The sequence below is a fragment of the Phacochoerus africanus genome, chromosome 4, assembly GCF_016906955.1.
Source record: "Phacochoerus africanus isolate WHEZ1 chromosome 4, ROS_Pafr_v1, whole genome shotgun sequence".
NCBI classification, from domain to species: domain Eukaryota; kingdom Metazoa; phylum Chordata; class Mammalia; order Artiodactyla; family Suidae; genus Phacochoerus; species Phacochoerus africanus.
The window spans coordinates 126,274,094-126,297,385 of NC_062547.1; the positions used below are offsets into that span (position 1 = coordinate 126,274,094).

Consider the following 23,292-nt stretch of genomic DNA (forward strand, 5'->3'; position numbering starts at 1 on the left):
TCAATGAAGTGAAGTGTGACTGAAAACTTAAAAATACTTTATCTGTGCTGTTATATCAAAGTTACTATCTTTCACAGTTTTTTGTCTAAAGGCCTCTTGCCAATAACAGTACCTCTTTCAGGGATTTTGGTTTTCTTTTTATTTTGTTTGCTGTTTGTTGTTTTGCTTGTTTGCATATTAAAGATCACATACCTCCTGGCTTTGATATATTTTCTTGCTTTCTTATATTGCTCAGTAGTTTCAGGTTTGTTTTTTTTTTTTTTTAAGACTGATTATTAGCAGTCTTAACAGTCCAAATTTGCATGCGAGCTTTTAGTTTGATATGTTAGGGTCATCTAGGTCTGTTCAACATCTGTAGTCTCATTTTCCTTCCTTTAGCTACCATGATTTGAAAGATTTTGGTTATTAATTGTTTTTATTTTTAATATAAAGAGATCCTATGCCAAGTAAGGAGCTCATTAACATGAGATAACAGTAACATGTTAAAATGCTAACCTGTTTATGTAGTTTATGTATTTAAATGTTAACATATTTATCATATTTCAGGCAAATGTGTTATTACTGATATACTTTTTGAGGTATGAAAATGGCTTACTATCTTTACTGCTTTCCTGAACCTCAAGGAATCTAAGAACCTCAGGTTAGAAACCACTGATCTGTTCCTGTTTCCGTTGCAGTCCCACCTGCTTTTTCTTGGTATCAGTTCTGTAAACCAGCAGAAGTGTGGTTATCATTTTGGCCACTGATTATAATTTTCACTTTTCGGGCTTGACTTTTAGCTCATGCTGTTATATTTGACTCTTGAACAGGTTCGAAAGGCTCAAGTCCACTAATACCAAATTTTTTAATTAGTAAATAATGTTACAGTACAACATGATCTGAGGTTGGTTGAATCCAAGTAGGTAGAACGTTGAGTTCAGAGGAGCTGCATAAGGGAGGGCTAAACTATAAATTGTACTCATTTTTTGACTGTGCAGAGAGGTCAGCAACCCTAACCCTGTGTTGTTCAAGGGTCACTGGTAAACTGTATTTCATTTTCGTGGTCCCTTATTTTTTCCTCTCATTCATATCTCAATTCAGTTTCATAAAATATTCCTGATTTTTCTCAGACTAAATTGTTTTCTCTATCTCAACTCAAATTACAGCATTTGTTCTGTAGTTCATATAGCAATTAAATGTCTTGTAACATTCTTTTTATTGTTCTCTTGGCTATTATCTGTCTTGTATTATTCTTTAACATTCCACATGCTTATGTCTTGTTTTCCCAACTAGATTATAAACTCCCTGAGGGCAGGTATGATATTTTTCATTTCTATGTGTTTCTCCATTATGTTTAGCACAATATTATGTAGTTTGTAGATGCTCAGTTTATTGATTTATTTTTAAATATATTTAATTTTAGATTTTTCAAATTTTAAATTAAAACCTAAACACCTATTTGCTTTGTGTCATATTTGTGTATTGAACTAATATCTAGTAATCTTTAGCATTTAATTGCTTTAGATTACTAACTTTGTGGATTTTCCATAACAAATTTTTAATCCCAGTTGAGATTATTTTGAGCAGCCTTCTGCCATAAAATTTGTGTTCATATGTATAAAAGAATTGTAATGTTAGCCTGAATAAACAATTTTGGAAGGTAAGTTACCACAAGTATTAGATATGTTACAGATCCAAACGTAAATGAATGTGGAATTATCCTCATTTGCTTTCCTTCTGGCTTTATCCCTATCACTAGTATAGATAATTATGCTAACTTAACTGAAATTCTTCCTAAAATCAACAAAGTCACTGTTGGTTTTAAAGTTTTGGTAGACAAGTAAGGAAGGATTCATAAATTATTTATAACAGTTACTTCTAAATAATATTTTGATATTGTGGGTCATTCAAAAACATTTTTTTTATGATTCACTGACTGTTCTACAGACTATTTGGAGTTTGTTGCCATTGTCCTCAACTAACTTGTTTCATTTGTATCTAGAGGCCACAGAAGAAGTTTCTCTAGACAGTCCTGAAAGGGAACCCATACTCTCCTCAGAACCTTCTCCTGCAGTCACACCTGTGACACCCACCACACTCATTGCTCCCAGAATTGAATCAAAGAGTATGTCTGCTCCTGTGATCTTTGATAGATCTAGGGAAGAGGTATGGGAAAGTGTTTATATTCTAAATTAATATGTATATAATGCGTTTTTTCCCCCTACCCACCATTTGTCTCCTTTTAGTCATTTGTAGTCAAAGTCTTTTAGACATTGTGGGGATAGAACACTAAACTAAAGAGTCAGATGATTTGGCTTCTAATTTTTTGCCTACAACTTTTTAATCCAATGAGTTGGGCACATCACTTTTCTTCTTAAATAGTTTGTTATTTGTGATCTCATGATGATAATGTGTGCCTCTCAGTGTTCCTCTGTTGGTCAAAAAAAAACTTAATCACAATAAAGTAACATCTTGAGTCATTTTATTTGATAAAATGGTGTAATAAATGTTACTTGGCAGAGTAGAGGATATGTTGTGAATGGAGAGGAAGTGTGAGGGCCTTCTCAGTTTTAATGATCCTGTTTTAATCTAAGTTCTGGTTACAAAGATGTGTTCACTTTGTAAGAGTTATTGAGTGTGTATCTAGGGTTTATATACGTTATGTTTGTTACAGTTTAAATAAGGTTACTTAAATCTGTACAAGAGAGCAACTTTGAAAAAACTATCATTAGAAAAATAATTTTTAATAGTCTTAATTAGACTATCAAAAATACTACTTTTAAAATTTGTAAGATTTAACAATTTCTGGGACTTCCCATCATGGCTCAGTGGTAATGAACCTGGCTGGTATCCATGAGGATGCGGTTCAATCCTTGGCCTTACTTAGTTGGTTAAGGCTCCGGCATTGCCTTGAGCTGTGGTGTAGGTCACAGGTATAGCTCGGTTCTGGCATTGACATGGCTCTGGTATAGGCTGGCAGCTACAGCTCTGATTTGACCTGTAGCCTGGAAATTTCACATATGCCTTGGGTTTAGCTCTAAAAAAGCAAAAAGCAGAAAAGAAAAAAAAAAGGCAAAAAGAAAATAACAAAACTTTTTATCAGAACTGCTGTTAATGAGGATTGCTTATTTATAATGGCATAAAATTTCATAGGGTTATTGTTTTTCCAGCTTTTTGTGCTTTCATTAGTTTCAAGAACATGTGTTTACTAGCTAATTAGAGAAATCATGATGCTAAAGTTACTTACAGGTATAATAATTTCTGTAAGTATATAGGCTTCTACTGGCAAAAGCAATGGCTGCCTGTCCTCTTTTTTAAAGAGGGAAGATACAACTCTGAAAAATACTAATATTAAAAATAAGGAGTTAATTATTTTAATAATCCAAATCTGAAGATTGAGTATATAGAACAAAAAAAAAATCCGCAATATTCCCACAGAGGACTAAAAAAGTATCTTCTACACCTGAGGGGTTGGAAGAACACAAGATTTTTTTCTTTTGCAATTGATCCTTTCCTATTTTTTTGTGTGTGTGTGTCTGTGTGTGTCTGTGTGTGTCTGTGTGTGTTTTACATCGTTAGGGAATGTGAAAGCTTTTGTTGTTTTTCCGAAATGGAGTGCTGAGTGGTTTCTTAAAATTTCTTGATGTGACAATGACCCTGATAAAAATAGATGGTAAAAATTATAGTTATTAGTATTAGGACAATAATATAAATTGGAATCTTTAATACTAAAAAATTTTTCCTAGATTGAAGAAGAAGCAAATGGAGACGTTTTTGATATAGAGATTGGCGTATCAGATCCAGAGAAAGTTGGTGAGTCAGTATTTATTGTATTTTGCATTTGCTTCTTTTTGATAATTAGCTTGGTTGGTAATGTGCCATTTTTCCTAGCTATACCCATTGGTACAGTGTTAAAATGGTGCTTTCATTTTTATACTTGTGGCAGCTTTTTGTTTAGTTTTCCCCAAGCTTAGTGAAAGTATAATTGACAAAAATTATACATATTTAGAATGTGTAATGTAATAATATATGTACACATGAAGTGATTATCACAATCAGGTTAATATATTATCTCACATAGTTAGCTTATGTATGTGTGGTTCAGCTAATGAATTTTAATGGTTTGACTTTTCTTCTAGGCGATGGCATGAATGCTTACATGGCTTACAGAGTAACAACAAAGGTGAGCCTTTTGCTCCTTTAAAAAAAGGAGGAGCCTTTTGCTCCTCACCTTGTGTCGTATGAGGATGCTGTGATGGTAAAGGTGTAAATGATCCCTGTCTTTGCAAAGGTTACCATCCAATACAAGTTGCACATAAATAGTTACAATGAGTTTTGAGTGGTTTGGTACGTAGAGTGGAATATGCGGGAAGGGATTTAATCTGGGCAAAGGCAGGATAAGTGATCAGGGTGGGAAAGGGGGCAAAGGGATTTGCTTGTGTAAAAGCCAGAAATCAAGAAAGCATTGTGCTTTCTAGGATCTGCAGGAAGTGGGGTCAGATTAAATTGTTTGGCAGTATGCCTACTGTGTTATGAACAGCCACATTAGAAGTTTGGGCTTCATTGTTAGCATAATGGAGAGCCATTGAAGAGGTTCAGACAGGAGTGTAGCATGATTAGATTTTTGTCCTAAAATGATCTCTTTGGGAGTTCCCTGTTGTGGCTCAGTGGTAACACAAGACTATTATCCATGAGGATGGGGATTTGATCCCTGACCTCAATCAGTGGGTTAAGGATCTGGTGTTGCCATGAGCTGTGCTCTAGGTTGCAGATGTGGGTCACATCTGCATTGCTGTGGCTCTGGTGTAGGCCAGTAGCTACAGCTCTGATTCAGCCCCTAGCCTGGGAACTTCTATTTGCTGCAGGTGCAGCCCTTAAAAAAAAAAAAAAAAAAAAAAAAGATCTCTCTGACTCTTGATGGATTGGGAAGGTCAAAGTAAAGGTCAGGATTACCAGTTAAGAGGCCTTGCAATTCTTGAAAAGATTGTACAAATCTTAAAGAGAGTCTGTAGTGGTCCTAGCTGTGAGAAGTGATACTTTCTAGTTAGCAGTTGATTCTGGAGTGAGCAAAATAAATGGCCTCTGTAGAGGAGGTAGACTCAGTAGGGCTTGGATGTAAGGAGTGAGGAAGGAGGGGTACCTAAGTTCCTGTCTAGAGGGACTTTGTGGTTGTTGGAATGATCCTGGAGAAAAGGCAACACAAAGGGAGGAACACAGAATGGGGTGAGATTTATTCATTCATTGAACACATACTTATTAAATACCACAGGTCAGGCTCTTTTCCAAGCACTAGAGTATAGTAGAAAACAGTACGGAGAAGTGCCTTTCACTCAGAAACTTATGTTTGAGCAGTGGAAAATATGGTGAATTTGAGGTGTCAGTGAGATGTAAACTGAGGTTTCCCTTGGGCATTTCAATATGTTGGACTGAAGCTCGGAGATCTGGGCCACAGGTAAAGATTTAAGAATCATTGGCATAAATACTGGTGGAGTCAGTGAGATGAGTTAAGGGTAGAGTGAAGCAAATGTTTTCTGTCTTCTGAAGTTTCTGGAAAAAACATCTATGATTTATATTTTTTTCAGTTGTTAGAAATCTTTATATTACATTAAGTAGCTACTGTGCATTTTTTTTTGCATAGTAGAAACTGTGTATGTGTGTATGCATGTTCATAATTATGCATTAACTTCTAAATAATTGTTTATTATTCAAAATTTGAAATACCTCTTCTTCACTTATAGACTTCTCTTTCCATGTTCAGTAAGAGTGAATTTTCAGTTAAAAGAAGATTCAGTGACTTTCTTGGTTTGCATAGCAAGTTAGCAAGCAAATATTTACATGTTGGTTATATTGTGCCACCAGCTCCAGAAAAGAGTATAGTAGGTAAGTATGAATTTTTTAAAAACTGATTTTTGTTACAGTTACTACTTCAATTTTACCTGTATAGATTTGTGTATTCCATGATCGTTCACTATCGTGATATTTCAATGTCTAGAGATACTGAATTTAAATATTCTATCTATAATAGCCATTCATCATCTGAAGAGTGTATAGCTAATAGTTTTACTTTCTAGTACCTGAGGATTTTGATTTAAATAATGCAATGGATAATGTAATGTATTGGGACAGAATTTGCCAAGGTTAAAGCAGTTAAAAACCCTTTTAGAGTCATTAGAGTACCTTATTACTGAGCAACACTTAGAGGTAACAGTTATTATTGGCATATTAACAGTTTTCTAAGGTCTGGAAGTGTTTTATCCTTCAGCTTTCTGTCTTTTTAGGGCCACACCCACGGCATACGGAGGTTCCCAGGCTAGGGGTCTAATCAGAGCTGCAGCTGCTGGCCTACACCAGGGCCACAGCAACACCAGATCCGAGCTGCATTTGCAACCTACACCATAGCTCGCGGCAATGCTGGATCCTTGACCCACTGAGTGAGGCCAGGAATCAAACCCCCATCTTCATGGATTGATACTAGTTGAGTTCATTTCCTCTGAGCCACAACGAACACTCCTTAAATTATGTTTATTGATTCATTTTAAAATAATAAACTGTTAATGAATAAAATTTTTTTGAAAAATAATTGTCATAAGAAAATTTAATATTAAGATGAGAGTGGCTTGCTTTTGCTTTTTGTTAAATTTTTTTTACAAAGTTGCTTTCATTTCTGGTTTAATAGAAAATAACTATACTTTCATAGCTACTTCTGCACTCTTATCTGTTATGATATAATACATCATATAACTTTTGACTGTTACAAAACTCCCTGAGCTCTCATGAAAGAATGAGAGTAAAAGAGACAAAATAAAGCTTAGTATTATGAAGACAGATTTTTATATATATCCCCCACTATCCCCAAAAGGGTCTTAGAAACCTTCCATGTATTCTCACCATACTTTGAGTACTCCTAATCTATTTAATGTTATTTCTCTCTTCTCTGAACTGTTTTAGAGGCATCTTTTGGCCTGCCATTATCTATGTAGTCAAGTTAAGTTTCATTTATCATAAATTATGTATTATATTTATTATTAATATCCTTTTTTATTTGGCTTTAAGTTATACAACTATTTTTATATATGTCAAAGGAGGAAAAAACGAAAAATAGTTTTTCTCATTTTGGTGGCTAGATATGTAGTTTATTCCTTAAATATTGATGCCAAAAATTTTTTTTAAACTAAATTTTTATGCCCAAGTTTATTGTATTTCACACTGATATTTTGCCCTAATAATCTTCACCCTTCCACAAATTATTTAATTTTAAAAGGATTGAAATGATTGAAAGGATTTGAGGCAGCCACATAAAATGTATTTTTTTGAAAAAAAAAGTAATAAAGAAATTAGCAGGAAAAAATTATGGTGATTAATAAGATGAAGCTAAGTTAAACATTTTCCTCTAAGTGCGTGTATAAAGTCTGAACAGTTATTAAAGGTGGGTAACAAGTTGTTCTTGAAGGTCCTGGCAGAAAACCAAGTAGAGAAGCAATCATTTTAAGATTTTTACATTTTCCATCAGTTTCTTAAAATAAAAATGAGTATGTTTGTTGTCTAAGAAAATGTTTAAATATAGAGGTCCTTTTAATTACATAGCCAGTGGTTTTCAAGTAACAAGCACTTACAGTGGAGTAATAAAGTAGTAATGTCTCATTCTCGGGAAGTTTTAACCGACACGGAAGGAAGAAGAGTTTGATAGCATATAGCTGTTACCACTTTTATAGAACCTTCAGTTGACTTAAAAACACTATTTTCACCAAACTTTTAAAGAAAAAAAGCAGCAAACAAGTTTAAAAGTGTTAAGAGATAACTGGTTGGAGTATGTTTTTTATTTCAGTGACTCGTAATGATTTCTTGTCTCTAGGAAGTAGTATGAGCAGGAAAGACTGAAAAAACAAAGAACTATGTAGTAGTAAGGTGTTTTGAGAGAAACAGAATATGGGAAGTAATTAACATCACACATCTAGTAGTCTGTTCAGGATAAGTAGTTTTAAGTGTTTGAGATTTACTTTTCAAATTACTGTATTTCTGAGGAATTATGTTAAAACTTTTCTAGGTTTTTCATATATATATATATATGTATATATATATATATATTTTTGCTTTTTGTCATTTCTGGGGCCGCACCCATGGCATATGGAGGTTCCGAGGCTAGGGGTCTAATGGGAGCTGTAGCCACCAGCCTACACCACAACCTTAACAACACCAGATCCGAGCCACGTCTGCAACCTACACCACAGCTCATGGCAACACCAGATCCTTAACCCACTGAGCAAGGCCAGGGACCAAACCCACAACCTCATGGTTCCTAGGTGGGCCACTACGGGAACTTATCTAGGTAATATATGTTTATTCACCAGGTGTACCAACCTGAATAAGAATTACATGGTTTGGAGTTCCCGTCGTGATTAGCCCCCTGGCTTGGGAACCTCCATATGCTGCAGGTGTGGCCCTAAAAAGCCAAAAAAAAAAAGGATAAGAATTACATGGTTTTACATAATCATTTTTTAATGGCATGAGATATAATTCACATGCCATAGAGTTTTTCCATTTAAAGTATTTAATTCAATAGCTTTTCATGTATTCAGAGTGTGCATAAATCACCATAGTCAATTTTAGAATATTTTTATTACCCCTTAGCCTCCATCCTCTAATTTCCTCATAACCCCGGTTCTAGGCAGTCACCAGTTCGCCTTGTTTAGATTTTCCTCTTCTGGACATTTCAAAAAAAGGAATCAGGAAGAGATCCTTTGTGATGCTTGTCACATAGTATAATATTTTTATGGTTCATTCATGTTATACATGTGTCAGTACTCATTTCTACAGAGCTGAATTTTGAAAAAACCGAAAAAATCTGCAGTCTGATATTAGTGTTAAAATTGAACTTGCTAATACAGAAATGATTAACATGCTTCTTTTTAGATTTGAAGTGTTCTAGATGTCTCTGTGAGAGAGCTTGTTATTTCAGCTGTTAAAAAGCCAGCTGTAAGAAATAAGAACATGTCCTTAGACTCTGCAACAGAGGAAATATTTAACGTATTCATGGATTACACTTATTTTTTTATTTTTCTAGTCCCCAAAGTAAATATTAATTATTGCTTATAAGAAATGAAAGTATTAAATGAGCTTATATTTAAATTTACTGATTTGAACTCCATTATGCATATTGAAATGCAGACACGTTTTAATTTGCCAAGAGTGTAATACATAGCAGATAAGGAATTCAAACACTTAGAGGTTGAAAAACTACAGATATAGCTCAACCTTTGCTCTACCTGTAATCCTTTATAACTTATATTTTAAGTTCTGGCCAAGTAGAGATACTAATATGTCATGAATTTTAAATTTTCAAAAGTATGATATTATAATTTTAGGAGCTTTTTTGTCATGTTCAGATTTAAAATATATTTTAAGTTAGGCAAAAATGATTATAAAAGAATGTTTCTCAGAGTTCCCATCGTGGCTCAGTGGTTAACTAACCTGACTAGCATCCATTAAAACGTGCGTTTGATCCTTGGCTTCGATTAGTGGGTTAAGGATCCAGCGTTGCCATGAGCTGTGGTGTAGGTTGCAGACTCAGCTTGGATCCCGAATTGCTGTGACTGTGGTGTAGGCCAGCAGCTACAGCTCTCATTGGACCCCTAACCTGGGAACCTCTGTATGCAGCGGGTGCAGCTCTAAAAAGACAAAAAAAAAAAAAATGTTTCTCAGTAGTATAAAATCATGAGTCTCATTCAATTCTTTCAAAGGCATGACCAAGGTCAAAGTGGGTAAAGAAGATTCATCATCCACAGAATTTGTAGAAAAACGGAGAGCAGCTCTTGAAAGGTAATTCTAATCAGCTATACTTTATTACTCTCATGTTTTTACTGCATTAATATGTCTAATTCCATTAAGTGGCGCATGTAAATTTTGTGTTAAAATTTTTAAAGTACCACTGGAAGACTCTTACTTAAGAATATGTTAAACTTTTATTAAGGATATTACTTCATTCAAAAACATAATACTAGAGTTCCCGTCGTGGCTCAGTGGTTAATGAAGCCGACTAGGAACCATGAGGTTGCAGGTTCAATCCCTGCCCTTGCTCAGTGGGTTAAGGATCCGGCATTGCCGTGAGCTGTGGTGTAGGTTGCAGATGCAGCTCTGATCCCGTGTTGCTGTGGCTCTGGCATAGGCTGGCGGCTACATCTCCGATTCAGTCGGTAGCCTGGGAATCTCCATATGCCACGGAGCTGCCCAAGAAATGGCAGAAAAAAACAAAAAAACAAAAAAAACCCCACAGTACTATATGTTTGTTCTTTTTCTATTCTCATTAGTCTGTTTAGCAGAGTAATACCTATTTGCATCTAAATTAACTTTCCTTTGAATTGTTGCTTGGTAATACTGGAATATTATGAAATACAATGAACATTTATGTTTGTGTTCTCTCCTTCAGTTGTGTATGATTGATTTTGACTTTAGTGTACAAAAGTATTAGTCATTGTTTGAGTTAACTGCGTCATTGAAGGTTGATAGATATATAGGCTACCTTCCTTTAGAGTTCTTGGCTCAGCACATTTCCCGTAGTTTTGAAGTCTTGTTTTCATTGTGGCTTACTGAAAGAAACGAATGGGAGGAATCCCACTCCCAGAATCTTAACATTTATTCCTTTCTTGTTATTCTGAAAATGTGAGAAACAAATTTAAAACTCTCTTAAAGCCCAGCTTTAGGACATAAATTGGTAATTACCTAGACTTAAAACATTTTCTAATTTCGTAGTAGTTTTTTTGTTATTTTAATTGAATTTTGTTTGTTACCTTAATTGAGTTTGGTTTTTTTGTTCATTATTTTCTCTCTTGGCTTAAAATTCGTGTTTGGGGAGTTCCCATTGTGGCTCAGGTTAAGAAACCAACATAGTCTCTTTGAGCATGCGGGTTCAGACCCTGGCTTTGTTCAGTGGATTAAGGATCTGGCATTGCTGCAAGCTGTGTCATAGGTCACAGATGCAGCTCAGATCCGGTGTTGCCGTGATAGTGATGTGGGCTGAAGCTGCAGCTCGGATTCAACCCCTTCAGTGTGCTGCACGTGCAGCTAAGAAAAATTTGTTGTTGGGGTAGATAGGACAGATTTTAGGGTGCAATATATGTATAATGTACAAGTTATTTTTTAAAACCATAAGGCAACATATTTCTCATTTTTAGTAATAAATTGTTTCAGTTGTAAGAAAATGCCACACTAAAGTCAGGTTTGAACAATTTGCAGGAAGAAAAGCTAGTGTATAGCTTAAAAATCCTAGAGAAGTCTTAAAAGATGAGATTGTCTGTAAGACTCAGCAGTTAGGAAAAGGATTTAAATTGTATCAACAGAAGTTTACTTTAGGTATTAGAATCGATTTTGTTGTGAAAGAGGTCATAGAATGAGTATTTTTAAGAATAAAGGCAGATAATGTGCTGCCTTGATTTCACTTAGTCCTTCCTGAAAGTGTAACCACGACCTTTTGAGAAACCTTTCCAATCCTATTTTTCTATGAGTAAATTTGAAATATTTCAAATGGCATGCTTGATAAGGACCTTAATGAAGATTTATTGTACCAAGAACATATAATTTGATTCTCTAGTCACCTTTCTTATAACTTGAATGTGTTGCGTAGTAGTTAAACCATACTTTTCGTTCCGTGTGTAACATTGAGGAGAGATTTAAGGAACTAGTGAAGCTTGATCTAATGTGTATGTGAAGATAGTTTCTGTACTGAAAATGTTACTTGTTAAATACTACCTTAGTGGAATTTGCAGTAGTGAAAAAAAAAGAAAACATGTACTGTGAATTCATTTTGCATTAGAAAAGGTGACTCAAGAAAATAACATGTATAAAGGGTGTAAAAGCAAAGGAACTGGAATGATTTTTTTTCAAGTGATTTTTCTGTGGCATTTCTTAAAACCTAAACATCAGAACAGTCATATCTGTGGGATACACAACCGAGTTGAATAAGGAGGGTCAAGGAAATATTTCTTTGTAAAATCTGTGATATTCATTTACATATTCATTTGTTCAACTTATAGAATCCAGATGACTGTCTTGAATGAAAACATAAACATATGGTATTAAAATATAAGAAGAGAAAGGGAGTGGCTTAGAATCCAGGTAACTCCCCTGTGCCACTCTGGGTAAAGTAAGCAGATACTGCTTCTAGGTATCTGGAAGATTGTTCACTTTATTTTTTTAAAGAGTGCTTCGTATTTTAGCTTACAAACACGTTGAGTTTGTATTTATAGGTAAGGATACACTTATGTAAATGTAAACTGAGAAATAGAAAATAGCATGATACAGGGTGTAGGGTTTTATTTTTTATTTTTATTTTTTTGCTTTTTAGGGCCACAGCAGCAGCATATGGAGGTACCCAGGCTAGGGGTCGAATTGGAGCTACAACTGCCACCCTGCACCACAGCCACAGCAACACCACATCCGAGGTACGTCTGCGACCTACACCGCTACTCACAGCAACACCGGATTCTTAACCCACTGAGCGAGGCTAGGAATCGAACCTGCAACCTCATGGTTCCTGGTCAGATTCATTTCCACTGAGCAGAGATGGGAACTCCCATTTTATGTTTCTTCGCTCAATTTTAACATTATGTAACCTTAATACCTTTTTAATGGTTAATTGCTCTTTATTTTCATGTAACCCTTAAGAAGAAAAGTTTTACTGTCCTTTACTAGAATATCATCTTCCAAAATTGATTTTTCAGGATGCTGGTATGTGGTAGGGTGAAAAAAAGGAACTCTGCAGTCAAATGCATTTTATTAACATAAGATGTAACAAAATTAAACCCAATAGATGCAATCTGTTGCCTTTGGAATGGATAAGCAATGAGATCCTGCTGTATAGCACTGGGAACTATATCTAGTCACTTACGGTGGAGCATGATAATGTAAGAAAAAAGAATGTATACATGTATGTGTAACTGGGTCACCTTGCTGTACAATAGAAAATTGACAGAACACTGTAAATGAGCTATAATGGAAAAAATAAAAATCATTGTTAAATAAAATTTTAAAGTTAAACCAGGTTTATTTCCTCTAAGACCGTTCACAGCATTTAATAAGCTGCTGTTCATTATGAATCTTAAAGAAAGGAATATGTATGTAATATATTTCAAAACTTCTTGATTGTAGAACCAATCTTTTTCATGGAATATTGGATGGGACTAGTATTCTGTGGAACTCACTTTAAAAAAGCTATTTTAGAATATAAGTTGTTTTTGATATTTCCACTGAGGTTCAAAATATTAGAATATCTCTTGAGAGTTGGGTCCAAGATGTTTTGTCTTCCTTCCTGCTTGTTTATTTTACAAATGTCTGAGTGCTTGCTATTCACCAGCTGTTGCATGCACTCAGATAAACAACTTAGGCAAACTGCTTTAGTATGCAGCCTAAGCAACTAACTTATCTACTTATTGTTTTATGGTTATCACCTGTTTTATTATAAGTAAAATTCTAATGGGGCAATACCAACATTTCTTAAACTTACAAGATAAGTGTTCTAACTTCCATCTCTTTTTTAGCTTTATAAAATAAGCAACAAATATTTTTTAAAACCACAGCATGGGGAGTTCCTGTCATGGCTCAGCAGAAGCAAATCTGACTAGTCCATGAGGATGCAGGTTCCATCCCTGGCCTCACTCAGTGGATTAGAGATCTGGCATTGCTGTGAGCTGTGGTGCAGATCACAGATGCAGCTCAGATCCTGCCTCGCTGTGGCTATGGCATATGCCAGCAGCTACAGCTCAGATTTGACCCCTAGCCTGGGAATTTACATATGCTGAGGGTGCAGGCCTAAAAAGGAAAAAAAAAAAAAAAACACAGTATGGGTTGTATTATACCTATCTATTAGATGCTCTGTTTCTATTATAGTATAAATGGGCTAATGACTTAAAAGGAAATTTAATATGGCGTGTGTTTTATTTAAATATATGAAAACAGCAATTGAATAGCAATTGAATAAAATGCAGTTTTAACCATTATATTTAGTGTTTGACTCTAGAGAAGGTTGTCATTTATTTTTTTGTTTCTGGTTGTTGTTTTTTTCCCCTTTTCTTTTTAGGGGTGCACATGGCGGCACATGGAAGTTCCCAGGCTAAGGATCTAGTTGGAGCTGCAGATGCCAGCTTACTCCATAGCCACAGCAATACCTGATCCGAGTCGGATCTGCGACCTACACCACAGCTCATGGCAACGCCAGATCCTTAACCCACTGAGTGAGGCCAGGGACCAAACCCACATCCTTATGAATACTAGTTGGCTTCATTTCCACTGAGCAACAACAGGAACTCCTGGTTTTTTTGGTTTGCTTTTCAGGAACTTTATTTTAGGCATATTTTATAATTTTGTAAAGAGATAGAACAATTTAATTACTGACTATTCTGCAGAGATAGAATAAAGGAATATTAACTGTTAGGCAGAATGCTATAATTGAAATACTATTGCATATAATCATTAATCAGTGGAAAGGAGAAATTTTTAAAAATGAGATTAAATAAGTAATCAATAGTCATCAAATAGTGGATCTTACCCTTTTTTGTGAAAGAAAGACTGTAATTTATTGTGACTGTCAGGGGTGTACTTTTAGTAAAGGGAAATTACTAAAGTTAAGCTGGTAAGGATTTAATAATGATGTTTCCTTTTACTTTTTACTTTATGTGGTATCCTTTAAGGAAGACATCAAAAATAGCAACACCTTAAAAACAGAAATATTGAAGAAAATGTAGTCCTTGTCAAATAAGGACCAAAACTGATTTAGTCTGCTGCAAGGAAAAAAAATTAGTAGGCTGTTCTCCATTTCGGTAATGGTGCAGTAAAAAAAAATAATAATAAGTAGGTTGATTGGGATATATATATTTAGCTATAAAAGGGTGCACATATACATATACACCATTTTATAACTAGTACTTAACGGTGAGAAGTTTGGTAAGTTATTTAACCTCTCTACTCCTGCCCCCATCCCCGTGTTCTTTTTACATAATTATGAATTTTCAAAAGGTGAGTGAAAGAGCCTTTTAATCATTAAATTGCTATAAGAGTTTAAATAATTAGAGTGATGGCAAACAAATAATAGGAGTTAAACAGTACATCTTTTTACCTGTTTTTTAAAATTTTTTCTGTTGTTGAAATAAGATTTTAAATGCTACTGATAAAGGAGGATTTTATTCTTGAATCTAGATATCTTCAAAGAACAGTAAAGCATCCAACTTTACTACAGGATCCTGACTTGAGGCAGTTCTTGGAAAGTTCAGAGGTAAGATTTTCTACTTTAAAATTTTATATGTAAATGTTCTAATTATTTATGATTATCAGTGTAATAATTTATATAGGAATAGGTATTCAGTGAATAGTTGCATTAAATAGATGTAATAGAACAATGATTTTTTTGACTTAGAACTTTGATTAGCTTTAATTACTTACCAGCAAAATATCTTCTTTGCATTGATATTTGTAGGATGATCATGCCTTTCCTTGAAAACTTAAATCCAAATTCAAAAGAATGTCATATATAGTCTAATTCCGAGTGTCCTAAGTTGTTGCTGAGGCATCATGTTGAAATAAGTATATTTAGACCTCATTTTAGAGATAGTTGAATGTGTGTTTGTGAGTCTACATTCTAATAGTCTTACTAAGGGTTTTGAAATGCAAATTTGTAACTTGAAAGAGCTTTAATTATAACCATGCTGCTCTTTATATTGGGTACATTTTGCCCTCTTAACAGTTTAGAGTTCTTATTGTTAGCATTTGAGATTTTTTTTTTTCTTGCTATTTCTTGGGCCGCTCCCGCGGCATATGGAGGTTTCCAGGCTAGGGGTTGAATTGGAGCTGCAGCCACCGGCCTACGCCAGAACTACAGCAACGCTAGATCCGAGCTGAGTCTGCAACCTACTCCACAGCTCACGGCAACGCCGGATCGTTAACCCACTGAGCAAGGTCAGGGACCGAACCGCAACCTCATGGTTCCTAGTCGGATTCGTTAACCACTGCGCCATGACGGGAACTCCTGTTTCTCTTCCTCTTTTTTTTTTTGTCTTTTTTTTTTTTTTGCCATTTCTTGGGCCGCTCCCACGGCATATGGAGGTTCCCGGGCTAGGGGTCTGATTGGAGCTGTAGCCGCCAGCGTACGCCAGAGCCACAGCAACGCAGGATCCGAGCCGAGTCTGCAACCTACACCACAGCTCACGGCAACGCCGGATCCTTAACCCACTGAGCAAGGGCAGGGACCGAACCCGCAACCTCATGGTTCCTAGTCGGATTCGTTAACCACTGCGCCATGACGGGAACTCCGATTTTTTTTTTTTTTTTTTAATTTACTTGAACCTTGGGATGGTTAAAAAATTCAAAATCATACAGTCCTAACTGCATAAGGAGATTTTTCTCAAGACTTTCTTCTTTTTTCCTTATAAATAGTTTATTTCTGCTAGCAAACAGGTGGCCGGTGTTAAGGTGCTTGGCAATTTCTTAATATATTTTGACAAACAGAGTGTTGTTCCATCTAAATGTAAACGTGCAGAAGAAAAACAAATGGAAAGTCCATTTTTTAAGTTTTCCTTTGAGAACGTACAAGTAGTGTATTTGAGAAATTAGATCTCACTGTTGAAACATACGAGAGTCAAGAAAATACAGCCTCTTTTTTTTCTTTTCTTTTTTTTGGGGGGGGGTGGGTATGTGAGGGCAGTCCCTTCTGTGGCCAGTTAAACCTCCAGGCTTTTAACTGGTTTGTTTGCCCTTATTTGTCATTCAATTCCAGCTGCCTAGAGCAGTTAATACACAGGCTCTGAGTGGAGCAGGAATATTGAGGATGGTGAACAAGGCTGCCGACGCTGTCAACAAAATGACAATCAAGATGAATGAATCGGATGCAGTAAGAGCTGATTTTTCGACTTGAATAATGAGATGAATTAATGAGCCCAACAATTGCATTTTAAAGCTGTACAAGTAGAAAATAGGATATTAATTTGCTTATTGAGTTTAGTTCTCAGCACATCAGTTGACCACCATGGTTATACATGGTTAATTTGTTGCTTTAAAACAAGGAATGTAGCTTACTATTGGTAACCTAATTTACAGTGGTTTCTTCTGGCTAAATTAGCTCCATTTTTCATTTTTTTTCTTAGTGGTTTGAAGAAAAGCAGCAGCAATTTGAAAATCTGGATCAGCAACTTAGGAAACTTCATGCCAGTGTTGAAGCCTTGGTCTGTCATAGAAAAGGTTTGTTTGTCTTACTATTTATGTGTTTAACACAATAAGTTAATTCAGGTGTTTCATTAAAATTTTTTTAAATGAATATTTTTAAGTCATTGTAGAAGAGAGAAAACGATAGTTTAAGAGAATGTTTTCTGTTTAGACTTTGTTAATATTTTTTGTTCTATTTTAATCTGTCTTCTAGTTAAGAAGTAGAAAAATCTTGAGCTTATAAAATATATTTTGGATTAAAACTATCCACTTTTGATGAACTCTTCATTAAGCATTTAATAAATGAATGAAGATATCCTACTGGTAACTCTTACTGTAATTAAAGAATGAGACTCAAACATAGGTACTTGAAACTTTTCTCTAAGATGTTTGGTGCCTGTGTTTCCTGGAAAACTAAAGTAATTTCTTCATTTTTGAATCAGCATATTGGAAAACATGCAGAGAGGGGTGTTAAAAATTCATAGAAAATTTGAGTTGTAATTTTTTTTTTTTATTCCATGATAGAGGGTTTTAGTTTTATTTTATTTTAAAGAATACACGCCTTTTAAGGAATTCCTTTGTGTCGTAGCGGGTTAAGTATCTAGCATTGTCAGTGCAGTAGCCCTGGTTGCTACTGTGGCAGGGGTTCAATCCCTGGCCCAGAAATTCCAGATGCTATAAAAAAAAAATGTTAAGAATACACAATTTTTAGGGCGTTCCTGTCGTGGCTCAGTGGTCAACAAATCCAACTAGGAACCATGAGGTTGCGGCGTTGATCCTTGGCCTTGCTCAATGGGTTAAAGATCTGGCGTTGCTGTGGCTCTGGCGTAGGTTGACACCTACAGCTCCAATTAGACCCCTAGCTTGGGAATCTCCATATGCCGCAGGTGCAGCTATAGAAAAGAAGGAAAAAAAAAGAATTCACAACTTTTAATACCACCTTTCTAAAATACTTAATAAGCAGTTTGGTATGTGTCATTATCAGCAATATGTTGCAATAAAATAATTACAGAAATTTACTAATACATTTATTATTGAAAGTAGTTTAGAGCGACTTTTGCTGTTTGTATGATCTCCCTTAGGGAACATTTTATGATTCTTCTAGATAACTTTAGGTAATGCAGGGTAGCAGAGCATTCCAGGCAGTGTAATTGTTCATCCTTCACATCTGTTTTTCTTTATTTGATGTATCTGAAATGATAACATTCAAAAATATTTTTAGAATTTCTTAGTATTTCACTACGCATTGTTTTTGTATATACAGAAGAAAAGAAAAAGATTTATGTGAATTGTATATACGGTTTTACCTTGCTTTCTTCTTGTGAGCTAAATAATACTCTCATCAAAAATTATAAACATTATTTTCAATAATAAATGTTTCGATGCCAGATAATGTGGTATAAATCAACTGTGAGTATTCCCAGTGCTTTCCATATGAAAAATGTATTTTTTGTCTTTCTTAGGAATAGATAGAGAAAAAGCACTTCCTAGGAGGAGAACAGGGATGCAGATTATTACATAAAATTTTTGAACAAGGTTCGTCCCCTGGGAATATAGGCAGTGGTTCTTTTACACTTTCAGTAGAACTCTGAGCAGTTAACATACATGCCCAAGGAATTTTTTTGTTTGTTTTCTTGTCTTTTCAGGGCCACACCTGCAGCATATGGAGGTTCCCAGGCTAGTGGTCTAATTGAAGCTGTATCTGGTGGCCTACGCCACAGCCATAGCAACTCGGAATCCGAGCCACGTCTGTGACCTACAGCAGCTCCTGGCAACGCTTGATGCTTAACCCACTGAGCGAGGCCAGGGATTGAACTTGTGTCCTCATGGATGTTAGTTGGGTTCGTTAACCACTGAGCCATGACGGGAACTCCAGATGCCCAAGGAATTTTAATGACTGGTTGTTTCATGTTAATTATTTTAAAATATTGGAGCAGTTTGTGAATAGATAAAATTTAGAGAGAAGATGAAAAAATAATGTAATTTTTAAAAACTTTACAAACGAACACTAAAAGTGAATATTTTTTCATTTCAGAACTTTCAGCTAACACAGCTGCCTTTGCTAAAAGTGCTGCCATGTTAGGTAATTCTGAGGATCATACTGCTCTATCTAGAGCTTTGTCTCAGCTTGCAGAGGTTGAGGAGAAGATAGACCAGTTACATCAAGAACAAGCTTTTGCTGACTTTTATATGTTTTCAGAACTACTTAGTGACTACATTCGTCTTATTGCTGCAGTGAAAGTAAGCCTTATTTTGTAATCTTCCTTGAATCCTTCTCATTTAAATGTTTTGCTTATAAGAAGAATATGGTTTGCTATTAGATATGCTTTTACTTAGTTTTTTAAATTTTTTAATTTTATTGGAGCATAGTTGACTTACAGTGTTGTATTTAAGTATGTAAATTGCACGCTGTACTAGTATGTATAAACTGGCTTTAAGGTGGTTATCCATAGCTTAGTATTTTCTTCCCCTGTGATCTTAGATATTAGATAGTATAATAGAATTGATGTGTTTAAGAGATCTAAGCAATGCCAAATAAGATAAAAACCGATATACACCTCTGTATTTGCATATAGAAGTCAACAGTTTACTTTATAGCATTTGTTTACTCATTCTAACCTGAAACTGCCCGCTGGACTCTGTTATCATTAAAATTATAATAAGCAGGACAGAACCACAACTGATTGTTGCATGAATATGTTTAACAGTGGCCATAGCATGGATTTGGACTGTAAGCACACATTCTGTGTATGTGTCACCATGTATTTATAGATGAGATGGGACTAAATTAGATTAAAATTGTGTTAATCTAGTACTAATGTTTAAGGATGAACAGTTTTAAGTTTCTAAATAGTTAGGAAAATAATCCAGTTAACTGATGAAAATTAGTATTCTACAGATATCACCAATATTCAGACAATAAAACTGAATAGTTGTTTCTTCTGTAACATGTTTTGGAGTATACTTTTTAAGATCTTATGGTGTCTTTGAATTACTGTTATGAACATTAGTTATCATGGATTGGGGGAACTTGAATTTACCTTGAATTATAGACATCCGGAAAGTTAACGAGACCTCGTTCCTTGATTTCTTAGGCTAATTTTTTTCAGCTAAAGTCTGATCAAGTTAGTATTCATCTATAATCAGAACATTGATGCACAGAGTATTATAGATTCTGTTCTCGGGCTCGTGTTGACAGCTCTTACCAGAGAGTTCTTAGCACTTCAGAATAATGCTTTCTTAGGTTTAGCTACATTACCAATTTTGTATTTTCTCTTAGATGTTATTCTTTATATTCCTGGTGGTGGTGAATTTATCTTTTCAGTTATTTAAAGATGTTAATATAGATAGTTATTAGAGTATAACTCGTTATGTGCAGGTAACTTATAATATACAGAAATCCACTTTATAGATAATGGTTCCTGTTTCTCTACCACCTATTCTCACCTCATTCCAGAGCTTCCACTAGCCTGAGAGCTATTACTAAAAAGTATAACACCTCCAGAAAACTTGTGGTTTCAAAGAGGGAAACTAGGCACTGTCTGTCTACCTGCAAAGAGCTAACCCTGGAAGAGACTCCATGACCTAATTGGCCTTCCTGTGTGAGGGATGCTGATCCCCAAAAAACAGCTTTTCCCATACTGCGTGATCTATTTTTACTTTCCATAAAATTAGAGTTATAGTCATGTTTTCCAGAATGTTTTCTGCAGAACACTGACACCAAAAGATGTACCATTATCAGCTGAGTTTTGGAGATAATGTAGCCCTGTCTTGTAGAGTCAGACTGAATTTAAAAACCTCAGAACCGTGTAGGAGTAAAAGTAAAATAAGACATGTAACTTTGTTCAATCCAGAGGCTTCCAAATTCATATGAACAGGAATTCTTTTCTACTTAATATCTTTTTTACGTATGTGGAACACACTTGGGGAAACACTGAATTAGTGATTCATTGATTAAAAGAGAGTTAAAGACCTACGAATAAGTTATACCTTAAGATAAATAAAGCTCTTTCAGAATGATTTTCTGCCGAAACCTAGCCCAGGTCACTTCATAAAGGAGTTGAGAAATTATGGAATAGGACTGCAGATGATTTTTGTGGTCTAATTACTTGTTTGGTTTTTATTTTATTTTTTTAATTTTTTATTTTCAGTCTTTTTTTTTTTTTTTCTCCTAGGGCCACACCTGCGGCATATGGAGGTTCCCAGGCTAGGGGGTCCAATCAGAGCTGTAGCTACCGGCCTACATCAGGGCCACAGCAACACAGGATCCAAGCCCCATCTGCGACCTACACCACAGCTCACAGCAGTGCCAGATTCTCAACCCACTGAGCGAGGCCAGCGATTGAACCGGCAACCTCATGGTTCCTAGTCAGATTCGTCAACCACTGAGCCACTACAGGAACTCCTGGTTTTTATTTTAAACTAATTCATTTGTACTTGAAAAAGTAATACCTGCCCATAATAATTCTACAGCCCAGAAGGGTAACTTTCTTATCTATCCAAGACGTCTGGTCTCTTTTCCCTCAGTTAAATGCTGTTAGATTTCTTGTATGTCTTTATAATTAGCTATGTGGTTTTGTTTAGTTTAGTTTAGTTTTGTTTTGTTTTGTTTTGCTGGGATTGAGGAGGTGGGATGCTTCACCTACTGCATGCTGAAGTTCCAGAGCCAGGCATCAAACTCATGCCACAGCAGTGACCTGAGCCAGAGCAGTGACAACATTAGGTCCTTATCCCACTGAGCCACCAGGGAACTCCTAGCTGTGCATATTTATAAGGCTAATTGTCTCTGTGTTTTTCTTTTCTTCCTTCTTTCTGTCTCTTTCTCTCAACCACCCTTTCTCCCTCCCTTCATCAAGGAGGAGAATACTATATGCAGTGTTCTTTGCCTGCTTTTTTTATTCACTTCATTTTGAAGAGGACTCTTTATCAGCTTGTATAAATATGTGTTTGATTCTTTTAAAGATTTGTATCGTATTCCTTAACCTACCATATAGATGTACCTTGAATGATTTGATGTGTCCAATCTTAAATATTTTGATACTAACTCTTTGAGCATAAAATTCCTGGAAGTAGAATTACTTGGCCAAGGAATTTAAAATTTCAGTAAACATATCTGTTGCTTCCTCTCCATCCCAATGACGAAGGTCTTTGTGTGTGTGTTTGTGTAAGTTTTAATTTCTCTAGTTATTGTGAATTTAAGCATCCTTACAAATGATAAGCTATTTGGATTTCTTTTTTCTATGAACTGTTCTTGTCCTTTGCTCCATTTTAATTTTTTTTGTCTTACTGATTTGTAATAGCTGTTTAGTGCTACTTAACCCTATGTTTTATACACATTGAGAGTACTTTTCAAAATGATAATTTTGAAAGTGCGAGTACTTTGTGAATTAGAGTTGAGAGGCAAAGTGGAGAACCTGAGACCATGAAAAATTGGAGCCCTGAAGAAAGAGATCAAGTTCACTCATTCAAAATACTGCCTAGGCCTGGCCTTGTAGTAGGAAACTCCTGTTTCCCTCTTTTGTACAGCCTCTAACATCCGAGACTTCATATTTTGACTAGTACTGTTAGCTGACATATATTAAGCAATAAACTTGTTACATGCATTTTCATGTCTGAATCACTAGAGTAGCATCAGAGATTGAAGGTAATAGTTTTCAATGTTTTCAGCACTAGAATTCTTCATAAAATTCCTGTAGGTAATGCAAATTTATAAAATATATAAAATAATAAAGTAAAATTACAGCTTCAAATTTCCTGGTTGGCTAGGAAAACTGCAACCTTGTTCAATCTAGACTAGTTTGCCTATACATGTGTAGCATAAATTGGCAGGGAGTGGGGGGGCCAAAGTGAATCATTAGTGAAAATGTATCTGTCTTTTTAGAAGAAGCTGGTTCTTCTAGAGTGGATTAGTATCTTGACCTGCAGGAGTAAACCTTAAGTTATGATTTGATTTTCAAGATAGCATTTTTAAAAGATTTTAGAAGATTGGGTGTGGTTCTGATTCTTTTTACATTCCGGTGTTAACAGACAAATGAACAAAGAATGAAGTGAAATAAAAAAAATGAACAAACTGGTGAAGAAAAAATTAATTCTAATGGAGTTAAAGATTTCTTTTCCTGGAGTTCCCATTGT

The 23,292-nt window shown here is 35.3% G+C and overlaps 1 protein-coding gene across 1 annotated transcript in view; it reads left to right on the plus strand.

Annotated features, from left to right (window-relative positions):
- The window catches only part of SNX2 (sorting nexin 2), a 58,460-nt gene that overhangs the window by 28,417 nt on the left and 6,751 nt on the right, over window positions 1-23,292 (plus strand). The window contains exons 3-11 of the mRNA XM_047778501.1: window positions 1,982-2,145; window positions 3,726-3,792; window positions 4,119-4,162; window positions 5,718-5,859; window positions 9,717-9,795; window positions 15,163-15,238; window positions 16,736-16,849; window positions 17,103-17,196; window positions 19,196-19,401. Of these exons, the coding sequence (XP_047634457.1) occupies window positions 1,982-2,145; window positions 3,726-3,792; window positions 4,119-4,162; window positions 5,718-5,859; window positions 9,717-9,795; window positions 15,163-15,238; window positions 16,736-16,849; window positions 17,103-17,196; window positions 19,196-19,401 (986 nt within the window). The remainder of the gene's footprint in view (window positions 1-1,981; window positions 2,146-3,725; window positions 3,793-4,118; window positions 4,163-5,717; window positions 5,860-9,716; window positions 9,796-15,162; window positions 15,239-16,735; window positions 16,850-17,102; window positions 17,197-19,195; window positions 19,402-23,292) is intronic.